The following is a 23541-nucleotide window of genomic DNA, read 5'->3' on the forward strand; positions in this document are numbered from 1 at the left end:
TCTTTAGTCTTCGCAATTTTATAAGTATCTTCAGCTGCGCCATGCGGTCCAGTCCCATGTCCCTCTAGATTCCAGACTGCCTGACCATAGCCCGCCCGAGGCTCAGGTGATGTTGGGGTGTCTGGGGAGGGGGGAATATCCCGTATTTATAAATCCCTGATCAACAATACCCCGGTAGATTGGTGCGGATTGAAACAGCTGTGGGAGACCTGGGTGGGTCCCTTGGATGATGCTGACTGGAGGGACGCCCTTATGGCACCCAGATCGCTTACCACTTCCGCTAGGCTGCGGCTCATCCAACTTTACTACCTCCACGCCGCATATCTGACCCCGGACCGCTTATATCGCACGTGCCTCCGCCAGGACGCTTCATGTGCTCGCTGTGGGGTAGATCCGGCAGACTTCTTCCACATGGTATGGTCTTGTTCCCGCCTGGGGAGTTATTGGGACGCGATTGAAACTGAGTTAACTGAGGTCCTGGGATGGGAGGTTCCCCATGACCCTAGAATGGCTCTGCTGGGCATAACGGATGGGCTAGACGGGCCCCGTAATGAAAAGTACTTTCTAACTACTGCCCTAGTGGTGTCCAAAAGAGATATCGCGGCCGCGTGGAAACAAACCGACCCACCCAGAGGTGCTACTTGGAGAAGAGGAGTGGATTGGTGTGCTGCTCAGGAGTGGTCGTTGTACGCTGCCCGGGGCTGCCCCAAAAAATTCCGTAAAATATGGGGGAAATGGCTTGGGGGCCTGTTTTAAGGGGTGGGGAGTGCGGGGGCGGGGGGCTGGGGAGGAGGGGTGGGTCTTGCAATTGCTTGTCAATGCTTCCATGATAGGTTTTATTGATGCCAAGTTAATCGAACTGTTGTATGTCATCCTTGATTTTGCTTTCTATAAAGAAATAAAAAAATTTGCTTATCAAAAAAAAAAATTATGTACTTAAACACACACGTACTTAAATATATAGATCTGGGAGTTTTACAGAGCATGCACATAGATGGTATGTTTTAAACAGATACACAAGCTGGGAAAATAAAAAACAAACCAGAATTTCTGTAAATCTCAGCAACTTAAGAATTTACACTGCAAGGGATTTCTTTGTTTCTCTTTCTAGGCTGCTTGGTGTGGTGTCCAGGTATGATATCCCAGCTGTTCTGGGGTTGACCTCTAGCTGTTCCGAGCCAGGAAGCCGCTTGAACTCTTAATTAATTAGATTGTCTGTGAAGTGAGGTTTCATGCAGCCAGCCATGCTGGAAAGCAAAATGAGTCCTTTCCATGTCCCCAGAAAAGCACACTGAATATGTGTGGGTGCTGCTGCTGGTGTCATGACACCACCTCGGCGCAGCACCAACATCAGCACAGCACCATATATCAGCCTCAGTACAGCACCACCTCTGCATTAGTGCACCAATACCAGTGCAGCCCCACCTCAGCACCAACTCAGCCCCAACGGAGCCACACCTCAGCAGAAACTCATCACCAACACAGTACATTCTGAGCACCAGCGCAGCACCATCATAACATCACTCAGTAGCAGCACAGCACCACCTGAGCACCACCACAGCACTACCTCCGCATCAGCACAGCGCCACATCAGCACCAGTCAGTCACTCAGCACCACTTTAGCAGAACCACTGCAGCACCACCGGAGCATCACCACAACACCAGCACAGCACCATCTCAGCATCACTCAGTCCCAGCGCCCACCACCTCACTACCAGCGCAGCACCACCTCTGCATCAGCGCAGCACCACCTCTGCAGCAGCGCAGCACCACCTCTGCAGCAGCGCTGCACCAGCGCAGCATCACTCAGGACGACCACAGCATCACTCTGCACCAGCGCAGCATCTTCTCAACATCACCTCGGCATACTCACAGCACTTCTTCAGAATCAACACAGCACCATCTCAGCATTAGTAAAACACTACCTCCGCATCAGTGCACCACCATCAGTGCATCACCAGCTCAGCCTCACCACAGCATCATTGCAGCACCATCTCAGCAGCAACTCAGCATCAATGCAGCACCACTTCAGCACCAGTGCAGCATCTCCTCAGCACTAGTGCAGCACCAACTCCGCATCAGTCAGCACCACCTGTGCATCAGCACAGCACCACCACCTCAACATCAGAGCAGCATCACTCAGCATTTAGTAGTGCCACTACCTGAGCATCACTCAGCAGCACCTGAGCACCACCACAGTACCAGCACAACATCACTCGCACCCAGTGCAGCACCACCTCAAAACCAGTGCAGCACCACCTCAACACTAGTGCAGCACCAACTCACTACCAGCGCAGCACTACGTCTGCATCAGTGCAGCACCACCACCTCAGCATTAGCGAAGCACCAGCACAGCAACACTCAGCGCTACTACAGTATCAGTACAGCACCACCTCAGCACCAGTGTATGAGTGCTACACCACCTCAGCATCAGCGCAGCACCACTTCAGCACTAGTCAGCGTCATTAGTACCACTTCAGCGGCACGACCACAGTAGCACCACCTGACCATTACTCAGCAGCACCTGAGCATCACCTTAGCATCACTCAGCGCCAACGCAGCACCACCTCAGCATCAGTACAGCACCTCCTCAGCATCACTCAACACCACCATAGCGCTCCCACAGCACACTCAGCATCCGCACAGATTCCACAACAGTGCAGCACCGATTCAACATCAGCGCAGCACCACCTCTGCATTAGTGCACCACCACCAGTGCAGAACCATCAGTGCAGCACCAACTCAGCACCAGCGCAGCCCCACCACAGAATCAGCACAGCACCACCAGCACAGCCCCACCTCCGCATCAGTGTAGCTCCACCTCCGCATCAATGCATCACCACCTCAGCATCAGCGCAGCACCACTTCAGTATCACTCAGCATCACCTCAGTCTGCCCCTCAGAATGTGGCATCTGTTGACTCTCCCCTATAGTCTGTCCGCTGCTTGTGTTGTAATGCAGGTACTATTTCCCAACCTCCACTCTTCAGTTGTTTATGTCCACCCCCTCATAACAATAAAAAAGCTATAACAGACAAGCATTAGAGCAGGCAGGGGAGAGGTGCCAGCATTGCAAGGACAAAAAAAGCTAGAATACATTTTTTATATATTCTTTTTTTAATAGGGTAGTTCAGTTGGACATAATGTCTTGGTTATATATAAGGTAACAAAAATACTTATAACACTTTTTAATTATAACGTTTCAGCATGCTGCACAGCAGCCAAGCTGTTCTACAACATATCTTAAAAACATTGGCAAAGCCAATAGCTCTGGCTAAAACACTTATAAGGTCCCAAAGGCGAGACCTATTGGCTATGCCAATACCTTTTGGTAAGGTCTCCCCTAGCGACGTAGCACGAAGCGCTGTCGCTAGCGAGATCTATTGATGTCGAGTTGCCTCGGAAGGGAGACCGGACATGTGCACGCGCAGAAAGGACTGCAGTTGTGCACGCGTACGGCGGCGTTAGTACAACTCCAAGGACAGGAGATGTGCACGCAGCAGCTTGCGCTGCGTTTACACGCCTCCTGCTGCCTTGCTGAACAAGTCAGAGGACTGCAGATGTGTACGCGCCAACTTGCGACTCTTTACCACGCCTCGTGTGCTGCTGCAGGGGCCCAGTGTCGGTGCAGTGACTCTCCTGTTCTGTGCAAGACGGCACAGAAAAATGCAGGTTAGTAATGCGCCGCGGCGTATTGCAATATGGGCCTTACAAGTTTCCTGTCTCACCAAGCTCCTGGAAGTGGGTTCACGATGCAGACAACAGGAGGACTGCAGATGTGCATGCACCAACTTGCGACGCGCTACCACGCCTCGGGCTTTCTCACAGCATCTGTTTGAGCTTGTTCATTTTAACTAGTGCATGCAGCCCAGGACATGAGGCCGAGTCATAAAGCCCCCCCAACCCCGTGCTGAGTATTATAGCATAGCAACCCTTCCATAAATAAGCACTGGTCAAAACAACTGCGCCTACAGCCCACCCGTGCCCTTGCTCTTGGGACAGCCTCACCTTGCATTTTCGCCAAAGCGGCGTTTATCACTTCGCAGCCTGACATGTCTATTTTGCATCCCCGGGCTCCCTTCTCTGTTGCTCTCAACTCCACGCACCCACTTCCTCGCTCTGTAGTCAACGAGGGACGGATGGAGGGCCGCGGCTGCTGCCCACAATGGCCTGAAAGCCCCCCTTGAGTAAAGTTTACTCGACCGGGGCTGACAGAAGCTGTTTGCACGGCGAGGTCACGCCCACTGGTCCTTCACAATAACAAAGGCCCGACAAACAGGCAATTACACAGTTTAGCAGCAGGTGATCCTCGCTGTCACTCCTGTATTAAAATTCAAAAGCAGGCACAATGCCCATTTCCACTGCAGCTTTGGCAACTTCATTCACTTTTCCACACTCCATCAATGAATCCCCACTTTCATCGCACAGATTTATTGCCTTTCAAAGACTTCCACTAGATTTTTGTTTATATGTGCCCGATTAGTTTTCAAGTGTGTTCTCCCCCACCTCTCCAACATGAGTTTTTTTCCTTTATTCCACAGACTCACTCTCCCATGTTAGTTTACACTCCATTATGTTAGTTAATATTACCTTATGTTCAGTCATGTAATGATATACCATGCCATGCTCTGATACGTAAGCTAATTTATGCTATGTTATTCGGTGCTTGTAAATTATTGTTTGAGCATATTATGCAGTTATATCAAAGCTTAGTATAATATGCTAAATTCATGGTATTCCTGTGTTAGAATATGTAATCATAATGATATGTTACATTTTATTTAATCGTATATGGTACATTATATCACATAATTTCAGACAATGCTGTACTTGCTATCTTAGGGTTAGATGACCCATGTCAGTTTCAGCTTGAACACTTTATTCGGAGGAATTTCCATCCAAAAATGTAACATACATATAACAAATAAACCTTTCATCCAGTTAAAAGTATATTCAGGAATGTTAATAAAAGAGATTACAAATAGCAGCAGACTGTTAGAATGGTAAAGTGCCACGTGCCCTCACAGCATATTTACACAAGCATTTGCAATGCAATAGGTCTCGCATTTGCGAGAGTTTGAGCTATTGCCATTGTAAATGACAAAGCTTTTTATTTATGTGTTTTGAAACCCTGCAATAAATGCATAAACACACATTTTGTACTTTTAGTAGTATTTGCTTAGGAGAAGCAAGACTGTTAGTAACTGCCTGTTTTACTGTCAGCCGTGCATTTCGCAAGCAAGGACTATAAGTACAAAGTGCATATTTACACGCGCTTGCTGGCTTTTAAAATGCATAAATAAAAGGCCTTAGCATTTGCAATGCCAATAGGTCATACTCTCACAAATGCGAGACCTATTGCGTTAAAAATGCTTGTTTTTTAAGACTCAGGACTCTTAACAGGGCCTGATTAAATATCCAATGACTCTAGAAGGCGCTCTATGTCCGTTACATGAGTCAACACTGTTCTGGCATGATCAGAGATGATAAATGAACGCATTTTTGTATCACAAACTTTTGGTAAAAGAGCATTCATTACTAAGTACTTTATATTCTATTCTGGAATATTTTTAATGGACATGTGATTAGAATGTGTATTTCAGTTGAGTTGCATAGATCTATCAATCCAACATTATTTAATAAGTGTTACATTTCTTTTGCAAAAGCTCCTGAGGATGTGATCGCAGTTCCTGATCGATCTAATGCAGGGTCCCACACAGAATTGTGTAGTAAGAGTGCTACCCCATTTTGTTTGATCCTGGCTGAGGAACTGAATACCATAGGGTAAAATTGCTGTTTTAAGCAGTACTTGTCTAGTTTCCTGAGGTGAATCTCTTGGAGTGTTATGATCTCATACTGACCTTCTCAAAAGGATTGACGTACTTTGATAATCCTCCTACTCGGAGATTTAAGCCCTTTAACTTTCCATAATTCAATGTTATCATGCATCAGATGTTAAGATTATCTGGTTTATGGTTATGTGCTGGTGTCCAGCCAGTCTCATTGACTCATGAGATATAATCGGCAATGTTGGTATTGTACAGTAAACTTCCTGTTACCTGTCAAAGGATTTTCACCTCTAATACACTACAGCTGTTAACTGAGATGAACATATTTAGAGAAAAAAAAACTCTTCATAAAAATGTTTCAAACAAAGACAGTTCCTGTGACGTAAGAGTTATATGAAAGACTCCCTGCCATGGACCATTCGGAAACGGATCCCCATTGTGCACTCTGGTTGTAGTATTCCCCGCACCCTGCGGGAACCCACTACAGCCCCGTAAAATCGATCATTGCTGGCTTAGGACAAGTAAACAATATCTACATGCTCATTGCTCGATCAATAATAATTGAATGTTTTAATTAGTTACGTAAATGTTTTCATAGTCCAAAGTATGATTGTTTTCTTCCACATCTCACGTAATTCAAGTCAGTTTCTTGCATCGATCATGGCTGCAATGATAACAGAATTGACGCTATTGGTGGCTAAGGTTGGTCTTGGAGATTAAACAAGGAATTTGTATTGCCGGTCAAACCCTGTAGGTACACAGTTTTTCTGATGGATACATCTGCCAGTGAATATCCCCTACGCCAGCAACATTCGGAAACTTTTGTAGCAGTCCACGCCGATGCGGTCGAAGGCGACGTCACAGAGACACGGCTCCACTCGCGACTCCGCTGACGTCACCGGCTCCATAAGAAGACCCCATCGGCGTGATGACGTCAGTTCCCTTTTTTCCGCGCCGACGACGCCAACGGATTTCGGGGATCGTTACTGGTAGCTGTTCTGGTTACTTTGTATGTTTTCTGGATTTCTCTGTCTATCTTCTAAAAATGTCGACAAGGAAGTCTGGGTTTAAGCCTTGCAGAGAATGTGGCAAGCACATGTCCATCACCGACCCGCACGACGATTGCGTTTGGTGTTTGTCCTCGGACCATGATGTGGGAGGTTGTTCGAGTTGCAGGAAAATGAGCTCGAAGGCTCTTAAGGAGAGAGAAGCAAAGCTCTTTATCGCCCGGATGAAGAAGAAGGAGAAAAGAGGAAGAAGAAGATCCAGGTCGAGGTCGAGGTCGGCTTCCAAGTCGACTTCGGGACATGCTTCAAAGAGCAAGAAGCATAAGAAAAAGAGGAGGCATTCGTCGCATCATAAAGCTTCGACGTCAAAGTCGAAATCGCCAGCTCGACGTCGGAGAGAGTCAGTGTCTCCTTCTCCTGTCCCGACTTCGCCTCCGGTTCCATCTTCTCCGGTGCCTTCGCCGGCTCCGGCTGAATCCCCGGTGCTGGTGTCATCTCCAGCACCGGTTCTATCTCCAGATCCTGCAAGTCCTCCGGCTCCGTCTCCGGCCCAGGATGAGGATCGTCAGGTTCCGGGTGAGTCTGTGACGCCGCTTGCTCCACCGTCGGCGCCGATAGGCCCGAGTCCGGTGCTACCTGACCAGTATCCTGCTTTCCCTACTCCAGGTCAGGACCCCTCGCATTATCTCAATGCAATGTATGGGGTGTTCTCACGGGCCATGTGTACCTCTGGTGCACCTATGGGTCCGATGGCTTTCAATCTGGGAGTGCCGCAGGTTTACCCTCAAGCACCGTTTATGCCGTTCTTCCCAGCGACGCCATCTTGGCAGCTGCCGGTGCCGAGAACATCGACGCCGCTTCCCTCTTCGCCGGCGCCGACTCGGCTTCGTTCGACACCGGCTGCTCCAGCTGATCCGCGTTCGACGCCACTGCCGGCGCCATCGGATTCGAACACGGCGCCGCCGACGCCGCAGGTGCGGATCCGTTCGAGAAGGGAGGCGCAAAGAGTGCTGGAGGAGAGACGCTTTCTGATGGAAGAGGCTGAAGAGGGGGAATTGGTCGAATCCGATGAAGTGTTTGACGAATTGAAGGAGGCAAGTGGTCTGGATTTGTCTCCGGAGTGGGAGATCACTCCGCCATCAGACGAACCCTCTAAAGACGCAGCACCCTGTCATGCAGTAATTAGAAAGGCTGCGGAGTTGTTGGACCTTCAATTGCCATCCACCGAATTCAAGTCCAATATTTTAACTGAGGTGTTGCATTCTCCAACTGCGGTCTCAGAGCCTCTGTTGCCTTTCAACGAAGCAATTTTGGAACCTGTGCTGGATGTATGGCGCAAGCCTTTCTCAGCTCCTGCAGTCTCCAAGGTAGTCGCAAGAAGGTATAGGGTGGCTCCAGGGGATCCTGAATTTTTATCTTCACACCCTTCACCTGAAAGCCTAGTAGTTCAGGCGGCTTGTTCTGGACGGTCGAAAGGGGCATTTCCTCAAGTCCCAGGGGACAGGGAAGCAAAGAAGGTGGACCAATCGGCCAAGAAGGTCTTTTCATCAGCCAGTATGGCATTAAAATCTTCAACTGCGACTTGTCTGTTGGGGCGCTATATTCATGCGCTTATGGACTCGGCTAAAAAGTTGGCGCCAAAACTGTCAGAGGAGGATAGAGGGGGCTTCAATGAAGTTCTATCGGATGCCCAGGCGGCTGCTCGCCAGGTTATTCAGAGTAGCCTGGATACAGCAGACTCAGTTGCCAGGGTTATGGGGTCTTCAGTTGCCACCAGGAGGGGTGCATGGCTTAAGTCCTCCGAATTCTCTTCTGATGTCCAGTCAACTTTATTGGACTTACCTTTTGATGGGTCTGGTCTGTTCGGGAAGAAGGCTGATGCTGCTCTCGAGCACTTCAAAGAGAGTAAGGCTACGGCTAGGTCGTTGGGCCTTCAATCCCAGCCGAGAGGTACTTTCAAGAGGTACAGAGGATTTGGAAGGACGAGTTTTCGTTCTTATAGACCAACCCAGCAGCAGCAGCAGCAACAGCAGCAAGGCTCCAAGGGATAATAGAGGAAGACTTGGGGGTCGCTCACGTGGCCGGCAACTCTCCTCCTCCTCTTCCTCTTCCTCAGCCCCTCCCTCAGCCCCTCCCTCCACCGCAAAGCAGCCCTAGATTCGACATTCCGGATCATGCTGGTCCTGTGGGGGGCCGGCTTACCCATTTTCTACAAGATTGGGAATCTGTAACTACAGATCTCTGGGTTCTGGATCTTGTAGAAAATGGGTACGCCCTTCCCTTTCGGGAATTCCCACCAAATTACCTTCCTTGCCAAGGGGCTTGCTAGGAGGACCACAGTCTTCTCCTGCAGGAGGAAGTCCTGAAGTTGTTTCAGAAAGGTGCGATAGAGGTGGTCCCAGAGCAGGAGAGGGGTCAGGGATGCTACTCCCGGTATTTTCTGATTCCGAAAAAGGACGGCAGATTGCGTCCGATATTAGACCTCAGAATCCTGAACTTTTACCTGAAACAGGAAAAGTTCAAGATGCTCACCCTTGCGCAGGTTCTTCAGGCGCTGAATCAGGAGGACTGGATGGTGTCGCTCGACTTGCAGGATGCGTATTTTCACATCCCCATTCTGAAGTCGCACAGGAAGTATCTCCGGTTTACGGTAGGGTCGCAACATTATCAGTTTGCGGTCCTCCCGTTTGGTCTTACTTCGGCACCACGAGTCTTCACAAAGGTGATGGCGGTGGTGGCAGCCCATCTCAGAAGGTCGGGGATTTCAGTTTTCCCTTATTTAGACGACTGGCTGATCAAGGCGGAGTCGCCAGGGAAGGTGCTGCACCATCTGCAGGATACAACTCGGCTGTTGTACAAATTGGGTTTTTCGATCAATGTGCCCAAATCTCACCTGGTGCCCTCTCAGCGCAACCTGTTCATAGGTGCGGTACTGGACACTACTGTGTGTCGAGCATTCCCTCCTCCTCAAAGGATTCTAGACATACAGGAAATGATTCCTTTATTTTACAACGGAGCGGTCGTTCCAGTTCTGAAGGTCCTTCGCCTGCTCGGTCTGTTCGCCTCCTGCATCCTGTTGGTCAACCATGCACGCTGGCACATGAGGGCACTCCAGTGGTGCCTCCGCAAGCAGTGGTATCAGCACAGGGGAGATCTCAGGGAGTCTGTGAGGATCTCCAGAGAAGCTGCAGCGGATCTGTCTTGGTGGAGCGTGGAGGGCAATCTGTCCCAAGGAAAGCCCTTTCATCTACCTCCATCGGTGACCACAGTGATAACGGATGCATCCACTCTAGGGTGGGGTGCTCATCTGGGGGATCTGGAGATCAAAGGTCTTTGGTCTCCGGAGGAAAGGTTGCTGCATATCCACCTTCTGGAATTACGGGCGATACGTTTGGCACTCAAGGCCTTCCTCCCTTCCCTTCGCGGTCAGTCTATTCAAGTCCTGACGGACAACACTACCGCGATGTGGTATATAAACAAACAGGGAGGGGTGGGGTCTCTTTGTCTCTGCAGAGAGGCCCTGCGTCTATGGTCCTGGGCTCAAGACCATCAGATTTGTCTGATGGCAAATCATCTGGCCGGGGTTCTAAACGTGCGTGCGGACAATCTCAGTCGGCAGTTCTCCGCCGACCACGAGTGGAGGCTTCATCCGGAGGTAGTTCGTCCTGTCTTTCGGATGTGGGGAGCTCCTCGGGTGGACCTGTTCGCCACTCACGAGAATGCTCACTGCCCGTCATTCTGCAGTCTCCAGTATCCGATGCAGGGAGCATTGGGGGACGCGTTTCAGTTGAGTTGGGGCTCACAACTCCTTTACGCGTTTCCTCCCATACCCTTGATTCCTCGGGTTCTGAGTAAGATTCGCCAAGACCGGGCCCAAGTCATATTGATTGCCCCGGATTGGCCAAGAAGGGTGTGGTATACAGATCTTCTCCACCTCTCCTCGTGCCCTCCGCTCTGTCTCCTTCTGAGGGCAGACCTCCTCTCGCAGTCGCAGGGGCAGGTTCTACACCCCCACCTCCAGAGCTTACACCTTCATGCATGGATATTGAACGGGGCAACCTGAATTCTTTTTCTCTCCCGCCAGATGTGGTGGACGTTATTTTATCGGCCAGGCGACACTCCACCAAATCCATATACTCCTATAGATGGTCTAAATTTGTTCTCTGGTGTGGAGAGAGGTCAATTGATCCCTTGAAGGCTCGTTTGTCTAACATTCTGCAGTTTGCCCTTTCTCTGGCTCAGCAAGGCTTTGCTGTGGCTACAGTTAAAGGATATTTATCGGCTTTGTCGGCTTTCCTATGCCTGCCGGATCAGGCGTCCTTATTTAAATCACCTATTGTGCTTAGGTTTCTCAAGGGCCTCACAAATAAATTTCCTCCTACTCCCTTTATTGTACCTCAATGGGACTTAAACCTTGTACTGACTTATCTTATGGGGTCTCCCTTTGAGCCCTTACATAAGTGTCCCTTGAGACTGTTATCGTTTAAAACGGTTTTCCTCATTGCAATCACCTCGGCAAGGAGGGTAAGTGAGCTTCAAGCTCTTAGTTCAAAACCCCCATTCTTGACTGTGCATGCTGAACGAATGGTGCTCCGGACCAGGGCTGCATTTTTGCCTAAAGTGGTAACTCCCTTCCATCTGGGGCAATCCATTACCCTTCCTTCTTTTTATCCTCCCCCTCACCCTTCCAAGGAGGAGGAGAGGCTTCACCGTTTGGACCCTAAGAGGGCGGTGAGCTTTTACCTGGACAGGACGAAGGACATCAGAATTGATGATCAGCTCTTCGTGGGCTTTGCTGGCTGCAGGAAGGGCCGAGCGGTGCACAAGCGCACCTTTTCCAGGTGGATTGTCTTGTGCATCAAGATTTGTTACTCTTTGGCCGGTAAGGAGCCTCCGGAGGGTTTAAGAGCTCATTCCACTAGAGCAAAGTCTTCCACCTCTGCTTTGTCTAGGGGGGTTCCTGTGGAGGATATTTGTAGGGCGGCAACTTGGGCCTCCCTTCACACCTTTGCAAAATATTATTGCTTAGATACTGAGGTGAGGAGGGACGGGCATTTTGCTCGTTCTGTTCTTCAGGATTTTCTGGTGCAGAAGGTTGGACACCCTCCTCCGGGAGTGGGGACTGCTGTGGAATCTATTCACAAGGTGAGGAATCCACTGGCAGATGTATCCATCAGAAGAATAAGTTACTTACCTTCGGTAACGCTTTTTCTGGTGGATACAGTATCTGCCTGTGGATTCCTCACTGACCCACCCGCCTCCCCGTTGTCCATCCTTCTATACCAGTAATTCTATGGCTGTAATTCTATTGATGGTTTCAAATGTGTTTTTTTTACTGTCAAGGGCATTATGTTATTTCTAGTGCTTTGATGTTTATTCTCCACACTGTGTGTGTTGATATGCATATTGTGTACTGTGTATACTGTTTATGTATATATTGCTGTCAGTCCGTCCGTGTGCCTCGAAGGCACGGAAAAAAGGGGCGGAACTGATGTCATCACGCCGATGGGGTCTTCTTATGGAGCCGGTGACGTCAGCGGAGTCGCGAGCGGAGCCGTGTCTCTGACGTCGCTGTTAGAAGGCGACCTCAGAGGGGCCCGGAGGGGACCCTGACTGTCCTGAGACCCACCCTCAAAGTATCGTAGCCGGGCACTGGCGGGAGACTCCGCAGGGGAGGAATCTAGGATCGTACACTCGGCACCACACGACAAAGAGACACCACACCGAGGGTTCTTAGTATTCAAGCTTTATCAAATCGAAGTGGTAGGATCTTTATGATCAGCAAGGCAGATATTTACAAGCGGAGCGGGGGCTCACAGAGTCTTGGCGGGGGTAGGAGGTAGCGGGACAGTCTTTGGGGGGATATGGATCAAATGCAGGAGCGTACCCGGCGCACAGCTCACAATCCTCGAGCTGGGGGATACGCTTGTCGTCGGGGGGTCCGGCGGGACCAAAGAGAGTCTGGGGGAGCCGCGAGTCACTCAGCAGGCTCAAGCACAAGTTCGGAGGTCTTACGATCTTCAGGGAGCCGCGAGTCACTCAGCAGGGCTCAAGCACAAGTTCGGAGGTCTTACGATCTTCAGGGAGCCGCGAGTCACTCAGCAGGCTCAGGCACACGTTCGGAGGTCTTACGATCTTCAGGGAGCCGCGAGTCACTCAGCAGGGCTCAAGCACAAGTTCGGAGGTCTTACGATCTTCAGGGAGCCGCGAGTCACTCAGCAGGGCTCAAGCACAAGTTCGGAGGTCTTACGATCTTCAGGGAGCCGCGAGTCACTCAGCAGGGCTCAGATGTTCCAAGGCGAATCTGCCGGACAGTTCCAGAGCACCCCTTGTTATAGGTCGACCCCTCTTTGATGTCCGGAGTCTGTGCAGGCAGGGGTCTTGTCACCTGGGGGTCGCTTGTCGAGGTTTCCTGCCATTGTCTTTTGACCCTTTCAGGGCCGGGTCGGGAGGAGTCCCAGACACCCAGCAGGTGTGGAGCCAGCCCTCAGGGAGGCCGGAGGGCCGATCGAAACCCATCGTCCCAGGGGAGTTCAGAGGTGCGATAGAAACTGCTCCTCCCTCTCTCATCCCCTGGAAGCGTGATGTCCTCCAGCCGGAGTGGCGCCTCTAGGCCCGGGTTGTGCTGGGGCCGGGCGGCCATCTTGGTGCATGAAGTGGGCACGCGTGCCCGGGGTGGCCGAAAGGAGAGAGGCCATGGACGGGGATGCCCGGGTCGTGTGTGTGTGTTCTGGTGGGAAGGATCGGCTGGGCCGTGTGCTTGGGGTCCCAGGTACCAGGTTAGGTAGTGCGAGGACAGGAAGAGCCAGGCTACGAGGCCGGGTCTAACACGCGTCCCCCCCAGCTGAAAGCCGGAGAGAACTACCCATCATCTTGGGGGGTTCTCTTCGCTGAGGCGGAAGAACCGGGAGAGGCCGTCAGCGTTGGCGTGGTCCGTACCAGGGCGATGTTCTACGGTGAAATCCATCCCCTGGAGGGAGATTGACCACCGCAGTAGCTTGGGGTTTTCTCCTCGCATCTGCATGAGCCATCGCAAGGGCCGATGGTCGGTTTGGACTTTGAAATGGGTGCCAAACAGGTAAGGGCGCAGCTTCTTGAGGGCCCAGACTACGGCAAATGCTTCGCGCTCAATGGTGCTCCACCTCTGTTCTCTGGGCAACAGCCGCCGGCTGAGGAAGGCGATGGGCTGGTCTAGGCCTTGGTCATTCACCTGGGACAGGACGGCTCCAATGCCATGCTCGGAGGCATCGGTCTGGACTACAAACTCCTTGGAGTAGTCGGGAGCCTGGAGGACGGGGGCCGTGCACATGGCCTTCTTTAGGGCATCAAACGCTTCCTGCCAGGCAGTCGTCCACTGCACCCTCTTGGGCTGTTTTTTGGATGTGAGTTCGGTGAGGGGGCCAACCAGGCTGCCATACCCCCGGATGAATCTTCGGTAGTAGCCAGTGAGGCCCAGGAAGGCTCGGACCTCTGTTTGGGTGGTGGGTGGTTCCCAGGCTAGGATGGCGTCAATCTTCGGCTGTAGAGGGGCGACCTGACCGCTCCCGACCTGGTGCCCCAGGTAGACTACTGATCCTTGCCCAATCTGGCACTTGCTGGCTTTTACTGTGAGGCCTGCCTGGCGCAGGGCGGTTAGCACTCTCCGGAGGTGCTGGAGGTGCTCACTCCATCCGGAACTGAAAACGGCGATGTCGTCTAGATAGGCCGCACTGAACTGTTCCATCCCGGCCAGGACCTTATTCATCAGTCGCTGGAAGGTGGCCGGGGCATTTTTCATTCCGAAGGGCATTACGCGGAAGCGATAATGCCCATCTGGGGTGGAGAAGGCGGACCTCTCCTTGGCTTCCTCTGTGAGCGCAATCTGCCAGTATCCGCAGGTGAGGTCGAATGTGCTGAGGAACCGGGCCGCCCCGAGTCGGTCAATAAGCTCGTTGGCTCGGGGAATGGGGTGGGCATCGGCCCGGGTGACGTCATTGAGCCCCCGGTAGTCCACGCAGAATCGGAGCTCGGGGGCGACACCGGGGGCCGCTGCCTTCGGAACTAGGACCACGGGGCTGGCCCAGGGACTATCGGATGGCTCGATCACCCCCAGGGTCAACATCTTCGAGACTTCAGCTTGAATGCAGGACCGGACCCGATCAGGGACTCGGTAGGCTCGGTGTCTTACTGGCGGGCTGTCCCCGGTGTCCACGTCATGGACACACCAGTCGGTGACTCGGGGGATCAGGGAGAAGAGGTCGGAGAATTGTCCTAGGAGCTGGCGACAGTCCGCTTGTTGCTGGTCAGTGAGGGATGGGGAGAGGTTCACTCCTTCCACGGAGCCATCCTTCTCCTTGACACACAGGAGGTCCGGGAGGGGATCGGACTCATCTTCGGCCCCGTCATCGGTGGCCAGCAGGAGGCTCAGTTCTGTCCGCACGAAGTGAGGCTTGAGGCGGTTCACGTGTAGGACCCGCAGGGGATCCCGGGGCGACTGGACGTCCACCAAGTACGTGACTGGACTCTTCCGCTCAATCACTTTGAAGGGCCCGGTCCACTTGTCCTGGAGGGCGCCAGGCTTAACGGGGGCCATGACCCATACCTGCTGGCCCGGCTGGAACTCGACCAGAGTGGCATTCTGGTCGTACCAGCGCTTCATCTCTTCTTGGCTTGCCTCCAGATTGGCCTCGGCCAGCTCTCGGAACTTCCTGGTCTGGTTCCGGAGGGCCAGAACGTATTGGAACACATCTCGTGGGGTGGTCTGGGGTGCTGCCTCCCACCCTTCCTTAACCAAGCTGAGGGGACCTCGGACGGGGTGTCCATATAGTAATTCAAACGGGCTGAACCCCAAGGACTTCTGTGGGACTTCCCGGTAAGCGAACAGGAGGCAGGGGAGCAGGACGTCCCACTTACGCCGGAGGGGTTCTTCTAGGCCGTTGATCATCCCTTTCAGAGTCCGGTTAAACCTTTCTACTAGGCCGTTCCCTTGGGGATGGTACGGGGTGGTGAACTTATAGGACACTCCACATTGTTGCCACAGGGACGTCATGTATTTTGAGATAAAATTAGCGCCGCGATCGCTCACGACCTCGCGGGGAAAACCCACCCGGGAAAAGATCCCCATCAGGGCTCGGCCCACCACGGGAGCCGTGACGGTGCGTAGGGGGATCGCCTCAGGGTATCGGGTGGCGTGATCCACTAGGACCAGGATGAAACGGTGACCTTGGGAGGTGGGGGGATCCAGGGGCCCCACGATGTCGATCCCGACTCGTTCGAATGGGGTACTGACGACCGGGAAGGGTTGGAGGGGAGCCTTGCGCTTCCCCCCACTCTTCCCACTAGCCTGGCACGTGGGACAGGACTTGCAGTGGGCTTCTACAGCTGCTTTCATCCTAGGCCAGTAAAAGTGAGTCACGAGACGGCTGTAGGTTTTGGCTTGACCCAGGTGGCCGGCGAGGGGGACGTCGTGGGCCAAGCCCAGGAGGAAGTCTCGGAAGCGTAGGGGTACCACCAGCACCCGGCCGGATCCTAGCTCCACCGACTTCTGCTCACTGTACAAGAGGTTATTCTCCCAATAAACTCGGTGCGTTCCGGTTTGGTCGCCTGCGGCTTGGCCCTCGGCCTGGTGCCGCAGTCCGACCAGGGAAGGACAGGTGGCTTGCTCCCGGCAGAACTCCTCCCGGGTGGGCCCGCCCTCGTGGCGCCATGGGGCCAATTCGGCCAGATCGCCTAACTCGGGGACCGGGGTGGTGTCGGACGGTGAGGGTTCGTCGCTGGCGACTGTCCCTCCCGATGGGGGGATGGGAGGACCCTCGGCGGGGACTGCTCTGACTCCCTCGGTCGGGGTGTCCTCGACTTCCCCCCAGGGGGGTGAGTCGGGCAGACATAGATCGGGTGGTGGCGCACACCCACTCGGGGAGTCCCATCATTCCTAGGTGGGCCTTGCGCTCGACGTACTTCCAGGGAGAACTCTCCAGGTCGTTCCCTAATAGGCAGTCGACCGGCTGGGAGGTTTTTACGGCAACCCTCAGTTTACCTATCACCCCTCCCCACTCAAACGGCACCAGGGCTACCTGACACATACTCTCTCTATTATCTGCGGAAATTACAGGGCAAAAGACGTTGGGTAGGATCTGCTCCTCGGGGACTAAGTGCCTGAGGACACCGGTGATGCTGGCCCCGGTGTCTCGCAGGGCTTCTATTTGGTGGCCATTGATCTTGACGAGCTGCCCGTACTTCTTCGTGTTGGAGGGCAGGAGGCTACCAGGGACCATCTCTCTATCTCCCAGGGATACTAGGGCCATAGCTGCGGGTTCCCACTCCCCGGTGTCCTCAACCTCCTCCCCCAGGGCTACGTTGGCTATCTGTCTAGCAGGGTTTGCAGCAGGGGGGACCTGGGGGGCCATGGGGCACTCCGGGTCATTGGCGTAGTGCCCGGGCCTCTGACAACGGAAACAAGTGATGGTTACCCGGTGCCCCCGTCTCCCGGGGGGTCCGGAGACTGGTTGGGGGGGCGCCGGGAAAGGTGGAGGTTGGGTCTTCGGGGGACTCGACTGGGACTCTCTCTGCCCTCCCTGGTTCCCTCCCCCTCTCTGGCGGGGTGGTCCCTGACTGGCTCGGGGGTATTCTCCTACAATGCTCCGGGGGACCCGGGTGTTGGTCCAGCGGTCTGCTTCCACAGCCAGCTTCCGGGGATCGGTGAGTTTGCTGTCGAGCAGATGCTGGCGTAGTTCCACAAAGCAGTTCGCAGCCAGGTGTTCCCACAACATGAGGTCGGTGAGTTCCTCGAGGGTGGTGACCTTGCTGCCCTTGATCCACCCATCGAAGGCCCGGCTGAAAAAGTTTACATACTCCACCCAGGTGGTGCCCGGGATCTTCCTGCAGTCCCGGAATCGCTGACGGTACATCTCTGGGGTGAGGCCGTACCTGGTGAGGAGAGCCTCTTTCATGTGGCTGTAGGAGGTCTGCAGGGAGAGGGGTAGGTCGAGCAGGGTGTCCCTTCCTTCGCTCAGAAACCGTCCCCACAGCCCTGCCCCCCAGTCCTTCTGCGGGACCCGATGAGAGGTCATGGCGACCTCGTAGGCCCTGAACCATTGTTGAATGTCATCATTTTTATAATATTCTTTGACCACGTCCTTGGGGATGTGGACCTTCTGTTCCGCCGGGGAGGCCGCCTCTCGGTTCCCCGGGGGCCTCCCTTCCTCGTTTCTGGCTTTGAGCTCGATCTCCTTCAAGCTGCGTTCGTGCTCTAGTTGGAGCTTTCTTCCTTCGTGCTCCCGTTGGAGCTTCTTCTCTTCCAATTCGCCTTGTACGCGCATTTGTTCTACTGCTAGCTTTTTTTCCGCTAATTTCAATTCGCCTTCGATTTTGAGTTTGGCTAACTCGAGTTCGTGATTGCGACTTCTCTCTCTGTCTGCGAGTTCTTCCGGGGAAAGGCCCCCGTCTGGCACGAAGCCTCGCACCTGATTGCTGCTGCTTTCGCCTTGGGGGGGTTCTGCTTCGTTGTGCCGCTCCCCCATGCCTTCGGGGCGGGAGGCCCCGGCATCCACCCAAGCTTTCAGTGCTTTCTGCAAATCTTCTTTGGTGTTGAGACCGGTGGTAGCGATTTTAAGTTCTTTGCAGAATTGCTTCAGTTCTTTGTGCGTGTATTCTTCTAGTTGTTCCACCTGGAACACCCTGTTGGTGTTGGTTTCTGCGGGGCTCATGGCGCTTCCTTCTGCCATTTTTGTCGGTAGTGCGTCCGTCGTTCACGGTACGATCTCTAGGTTATGGGCCCGAATCCCGTCGCTTGCCACCAATGTTAGAAGGCGACCTCAGAGGGGCCCGGAGGGGGCCCTGACTGTCCTGAGACCCACCCTCAAAGTATCGTAGCCGGGCACTGGCGGGAGACTCCGCAGGGGAGGAATCTCGTATCTAGGATCGTACACTCTGCACCACACGACAAAGAGACACCACACCGAGGGTTCTTAGGATTCAAGCTTTATCAAATCGAAGTGGTAGGATCTTTATGATCAGCAAGGCAGATATTTACAAGCGGAGCGGGGGCTCACAGAGTCTTGGCGGGGGTAGGAGGTAGCGGGACAGTCTTTCGGGGGATATGGATCAAATGCAGGAGCGTACCCGGCGCACAGCTCACAATCCTCGAGCTGGGGGATACGCTTGTCGTCGGGGGGTCCGGCGGGACCAAAGAGAGTCTGGGGGAGCCGCGAGTCACTCAGCAGGCTCAAGCACAAGTTCGGAGGTCTTACGATCTTCAGGGAGCCGCGAGTCACTCAGCAGGGCTCAAGCACAAGTTCGGAGGTCTTACGATCTTCAGGGAGCCGCGAGTCACTCAGCAGGCTCAGGCACACGTTCGGAGGTCTTACGATCTTCAGGGAGCCGCGAGTCACTCAGCAGGGCTCAAGCACAAGTTCGGAGGTCTTACGATCTTCAGGGAGCCGCGAGTCACTCAGCAGGGCTCAAGCACAAGTTCGGAGATCTTACGATCTTCAGGGAGCCGCGAGTCACTCAGCAGGGCTCAGATGTTCCAAGGCGAATCTGCCGGACAGTTCCAGAGCACCCCTTGTTATAGGTCGACCCCTCTTTGATGTCCGGAGTCTGTGCAGGCAGGGGTCTTGTCACCTGGGGGTCGCTTGTCGAGGTTTCCTGCCATTGTCTTTTGATCCTTTCAGGGCCGGGTCGGGAGGAGTCCCAGACACCCAGCAGGCGTGGAGTCAGCCCTCAGGGAGGCCGGAGGGCCGATCGAAACCCATCGTCCCAGGGGAGTTCAGAGGTGCGATAGAAACTGCTCCTCCCTCTCTCATCCCCTGGAAGCGTGATGTCCTCCAGCCGGAGTGGCGCCTCTAGGCCCGGGTTGTGCTGGGGCCGGGCGGCCATCTTGGTGCATGAAGTGGGCACGCGTGCCCGGGGTGGCCGAAAGGAGAGAGGCCATGGACGGGGATGCCCGGGTCGCGTGTGTGTGTTCTGGTGGGAAGGATCGGCTGGGCCGTGTGCTTGGGGTCCCAGGTACCAGGTTAGGTAGTGCGAGGACAGGAAGAGCCAGGCTACGAGGCCGGGTCTAACAGTCGCCTTCGATCGCATCGGCGTGGACTGCTACAAAAGTTTCCGAATGTTGCTGGCGCAGGGGATATTCACAAGGTGAGGAATCCACAGGCAGATACTGTATCCACCAGAAAAAGCGTTACCGAAGGTAAGTAACTTGTTCGTTTGAGTAAAGCTTCATGTAGATCATGCAGGTGAGGTTTCAGCTGAAGCCATACCGCATGTAGTTGGTCTTTTCACAGTGCTCTGTGCTTCATCTAGAGTTCCCCGGCAGGAGTCTTACGGTTTCCCCAGGAGTCCATGTTGAGGGAGATAAGGTCTTCATCCTGGTCTCATAGCTGGATACCAAGCAAGTGGGCAGCTTTCAGTATATCAGTGAAGTGACAGTTCTTGCCTTGGAATGCGAATGTGAAGCAGGAGAGATCGGTCCAATGATATCTAATGTTCTTCTCTTTTCTTAGCTGATCAGTAATGGGGCGGAAGAGTTGACTTCTGATCAGTGTAGCTGTGACTATGACTTGGTATAAGGAACAATATTATTATTTTGTATGTGATGGTATACAGACTTCTATATGTTTTAAGTATTTCCTCTTTGACTTTGAATCTACTCAGTTTAGCAGGAATGTCTCTTGGGGGTAGCATTGGGGTTTCATTTGGTGCCAACATTGAGGGCCAGTTCGATGAGGACTTCTAAGTAAACATTTGCCAGAACACGCGTGAAGAGGCCGTTGTGTAAAGTTTCAAGATCCCTACCTTCTGCCAGGTCTCGCACCCTAAGGTTGCTGGGATGCCCTATTTTGTACATCTTTGTACTTTAAGGTGGCCTCGTCCAGTTGCGATTTAAGAGTAGAGAGTTCTCAATTTGGCATGTTATCGACGTCTTGAAGGATATCTATTTTTGTTTCTGTCTCTAATAGTCTAGATCCTATTGAGTCAACATCGTGTCTAAGCGACTCTATCTTATTACTAAGCTCAGTTTTAAGGTATTTTAGACTCTTCTGCATATCTCCTCTCATAGTTCTATTTTGAAGATATGCAGTTAGGTCAGCAGGTCTTCCTTTGTAAGTACTGTTGCTGAGGGGCTAGGTGAGGGTTCCAAGTGTTAGTGGCCAGCCTGTTTCCTTCTTTGGTGTTGGGAACAGAAATATGTTTGTGACCTTCTTTGGGCATGTATTTTAAGCGGCATGCACTTGAACCCTAGGAATGTGGTGCTGTGAGAATGTAGAGGTTTGTAGTCGGTCTATTAAATATGATCCTCTAGTGGTATGCATGAGATACATTTGCCCAGGTCTTAGTCTTAGTGATCAAATGGTGTTCCCCTATAGTGGTGTATCAGGACGATTTGCAGCTCATGCGCTGTCCTGGTTCCCTAATTGAATGTATCACCGACTGCGACCTCATCTGTAAGTGGTGTCTTCACTGTTGGGAGCATGCTTTCTAATGTGGCCCCCGAATTAAACAGGGCAATTTCAGTGCATATAGCTAGCACATCAGGATGGCACAACGGGCACAGCAGTACCTTTCAGAGGGTCAGGGGGCAAGCAAGAGCTGCTGGGTCCAACCAAGGTGGCTGAGGCCTTTTACAGCTGATGTCCAGGGCTGAACCTACTGTGGGCTCCGAGCAACTGGGCCAAGAAGCCCTTTCAGCACTTCACTCTCAGTGGTAGTGGGGGTCGAGCAGTCCAAGGCTTCTCAGGGAAGAGGTAGGTGTACGGTGAACACAGCCTCACCATTCAAAATTCATCCAGCAATTCCAATAAATGATTGTCCAGTCAAATACTTGATTTTATATCAAAGTTATCATATATATAGATATATATATATACGAAAAAGAGGTGCTGAAGCCCAGTTCCAGGAACATCAAAGCATTTATTGCAAAAGACAGCATACTCTCGTTTATATCCCTTACGCGTTGCAACTCCATAATGAGTCTTGTTCACAGGTGGAGCAGCTTGTCATGAAAAGGCTGCGCGCTCTTTATAAAACTATGCCACACGTGACTTTCATGATGTTTCAGCATACATTCCCCACAATGCATTGAGGATGAAATTCTACACTTTATCAACTGTGGCAAGGAATTCAAATAAAACATAATTGTGTCCAAACTTGCGCAGTTGAATATTTTCAGCTTGTTTGTTTTTCAATGCATTGTGCAATAAAGTTATTCCAAAAATGCGAGAGTCATGTGCAATTATACTTCAGCCTGGCACAGTACAACGTAGTTCTTCAGAGCACAGCCTTTGACAAAGTTATTTAAATTAATGTCTAGAATAGTGCCTTATGTCCAGAAAAGTCAAGAGGAGAAGGGTTTCCCTCCTCTCGTATCCCTTGCTCACCTCCGCCTGGAGTATCAGGGTAAATCCTATTGCTGGCGTAGAGGCGAGCGGGTCATGCTCCCCAATTTTAAACCACAAAACACCTCCGAGAAAAGGGAGCCTTCAACCCTGCAGGGCGGCTTCAGGCGTCAACAGGCACGGAGCAGCCTGTCCATAAACACACGAAAAAGAGGTGCTGAAGCCCAGTTCCAGGAACATCAAAGCATTTATTGCAAAAGACAGCATACTCTCGTTTATATCCCTTACGCGTTTCAACTCCATAATGAGTCTTGTTCACAGGTGGAGCAGCTTGTCATGAAAAGGCTGCGCGCTCTTTATAAAACTATGCCCCATATATATATTCACTGAAAAAACCATAGGTTTCACACACGTTATAGTTACGAATTAGCATTTAAAAAACCTTGCAAATTCACTTAAAATACCATAGGTTTCACACATGTTATAGTTAGATGGACATTTCACTCGTAAAAAACCAATGAAATTCCCCCGTTATAGTTACTGCAGGCAACTATAACTCACGCGACCTCAATCCTCTGCTGATGACGTCAGATATTACATCACTGTATTTAGACACTTATTTACCCATGTCTTCTTCCATTAATCTTTAGCTATACATATATTACAAATATTTATTTTTCAGAAAGAAACATATGTCATCAGTGATGTAATATCTGACGTCATCAGAATTTTTCTCCCTTGGGGATCCTTCTGAGACCCCCTGACCAAGGCTAGGGGGTCAGGAACTGTCCACTCTGCCCCCTTTTCACGTTCTCCACCTTTGTTTTTCACCCCCTCAGACTGCGAGAGACAAAATGGCGGCCGACACTTCCTGGTTTCGACCGATTCGAATGTTTACCGACATCTAACAACCAATCAGAATTGCGCTCGCGCACGGCAAGGTGCGCGCACGGTGCGCGCGTATAGATATTGATATGCTTTTAAATGCTATTTTCTCAGGAAATACTGAACAGATTTACACCAGACCTGCAAAAGGCACTTCCTTGACCTTATGGCTACCTCTCTGCCAAATTCCACGTAATTCTGTTCAGCCGTTCGGGCTGTAGCTGCGACTAAAGGTCCTATGGAAAAATGCATGGGGAAAACGCGTTTTGGGACCCCCCTTTTTCTTGGCGCCCGCTTGACGAATCACCCCGAGACTTTCAGGGTAGGAGCTGAACGGAGCGCCCCATTAGTTTTGAAAATTTTGCGAGGATTCGTCAACCGGCGCCAAAGTTATTCAAAATAGAATTTTGAGATTTCCTATGGAAACCAGGTTGTAACTATAACTATCTACTGGCGACCGCCAGTAGATAAGATATATATATATATATATATATATATATATATATATATATATATATATATATATATATATATATATATATATATA

The 23541-nt window shown here is 52.0% G+C and overlaps 1 protein-coding gene across 3 annotated transcripts in view; it reads left to right on the forward strand.

Moving 5' to 3' along the window:
- Positions 1-23541, forward strand: part of SMIM14 (small integral membrane protein 14) — a 402244-nt gene that overhangs the window by 181565 nt on the left and 197138 nt on the right. Inside the window, exon 1 of one of the 3 annotated variants that reach the window (XM_085642243.1) lies at positions 3363-3671. The exons of 1 other annotated variant lie outside the window; for it this stretch is intronic. In XM_085642243.1, coding sequence (XP_085498369.1) covers positions 3666-3671 — 6 coding nt within the window. In that variant the 5' untranslated portion in view covers positions 3363-3665. Of the gene's footprint in view, positions 1-3362; positions 3672-23541 lie in introns of those variants that run through there. One more of the 3 variants, XM_085642241.1, reaches the window with a different exon arrangement.

This window comes from Triturus cristatus, chromosome 2_2 (assembly GCF_964204655.1).
Source record: "Triturus cristatus chromosome 2_2, aTriCri1.1, whole genome shotgun sequence".
Lineage (NCBI taxonomy): Eukaryota > Metazoa > Chordata > Amphibia > Caudata > Salamandridae > Triturus > Triturus cristatus.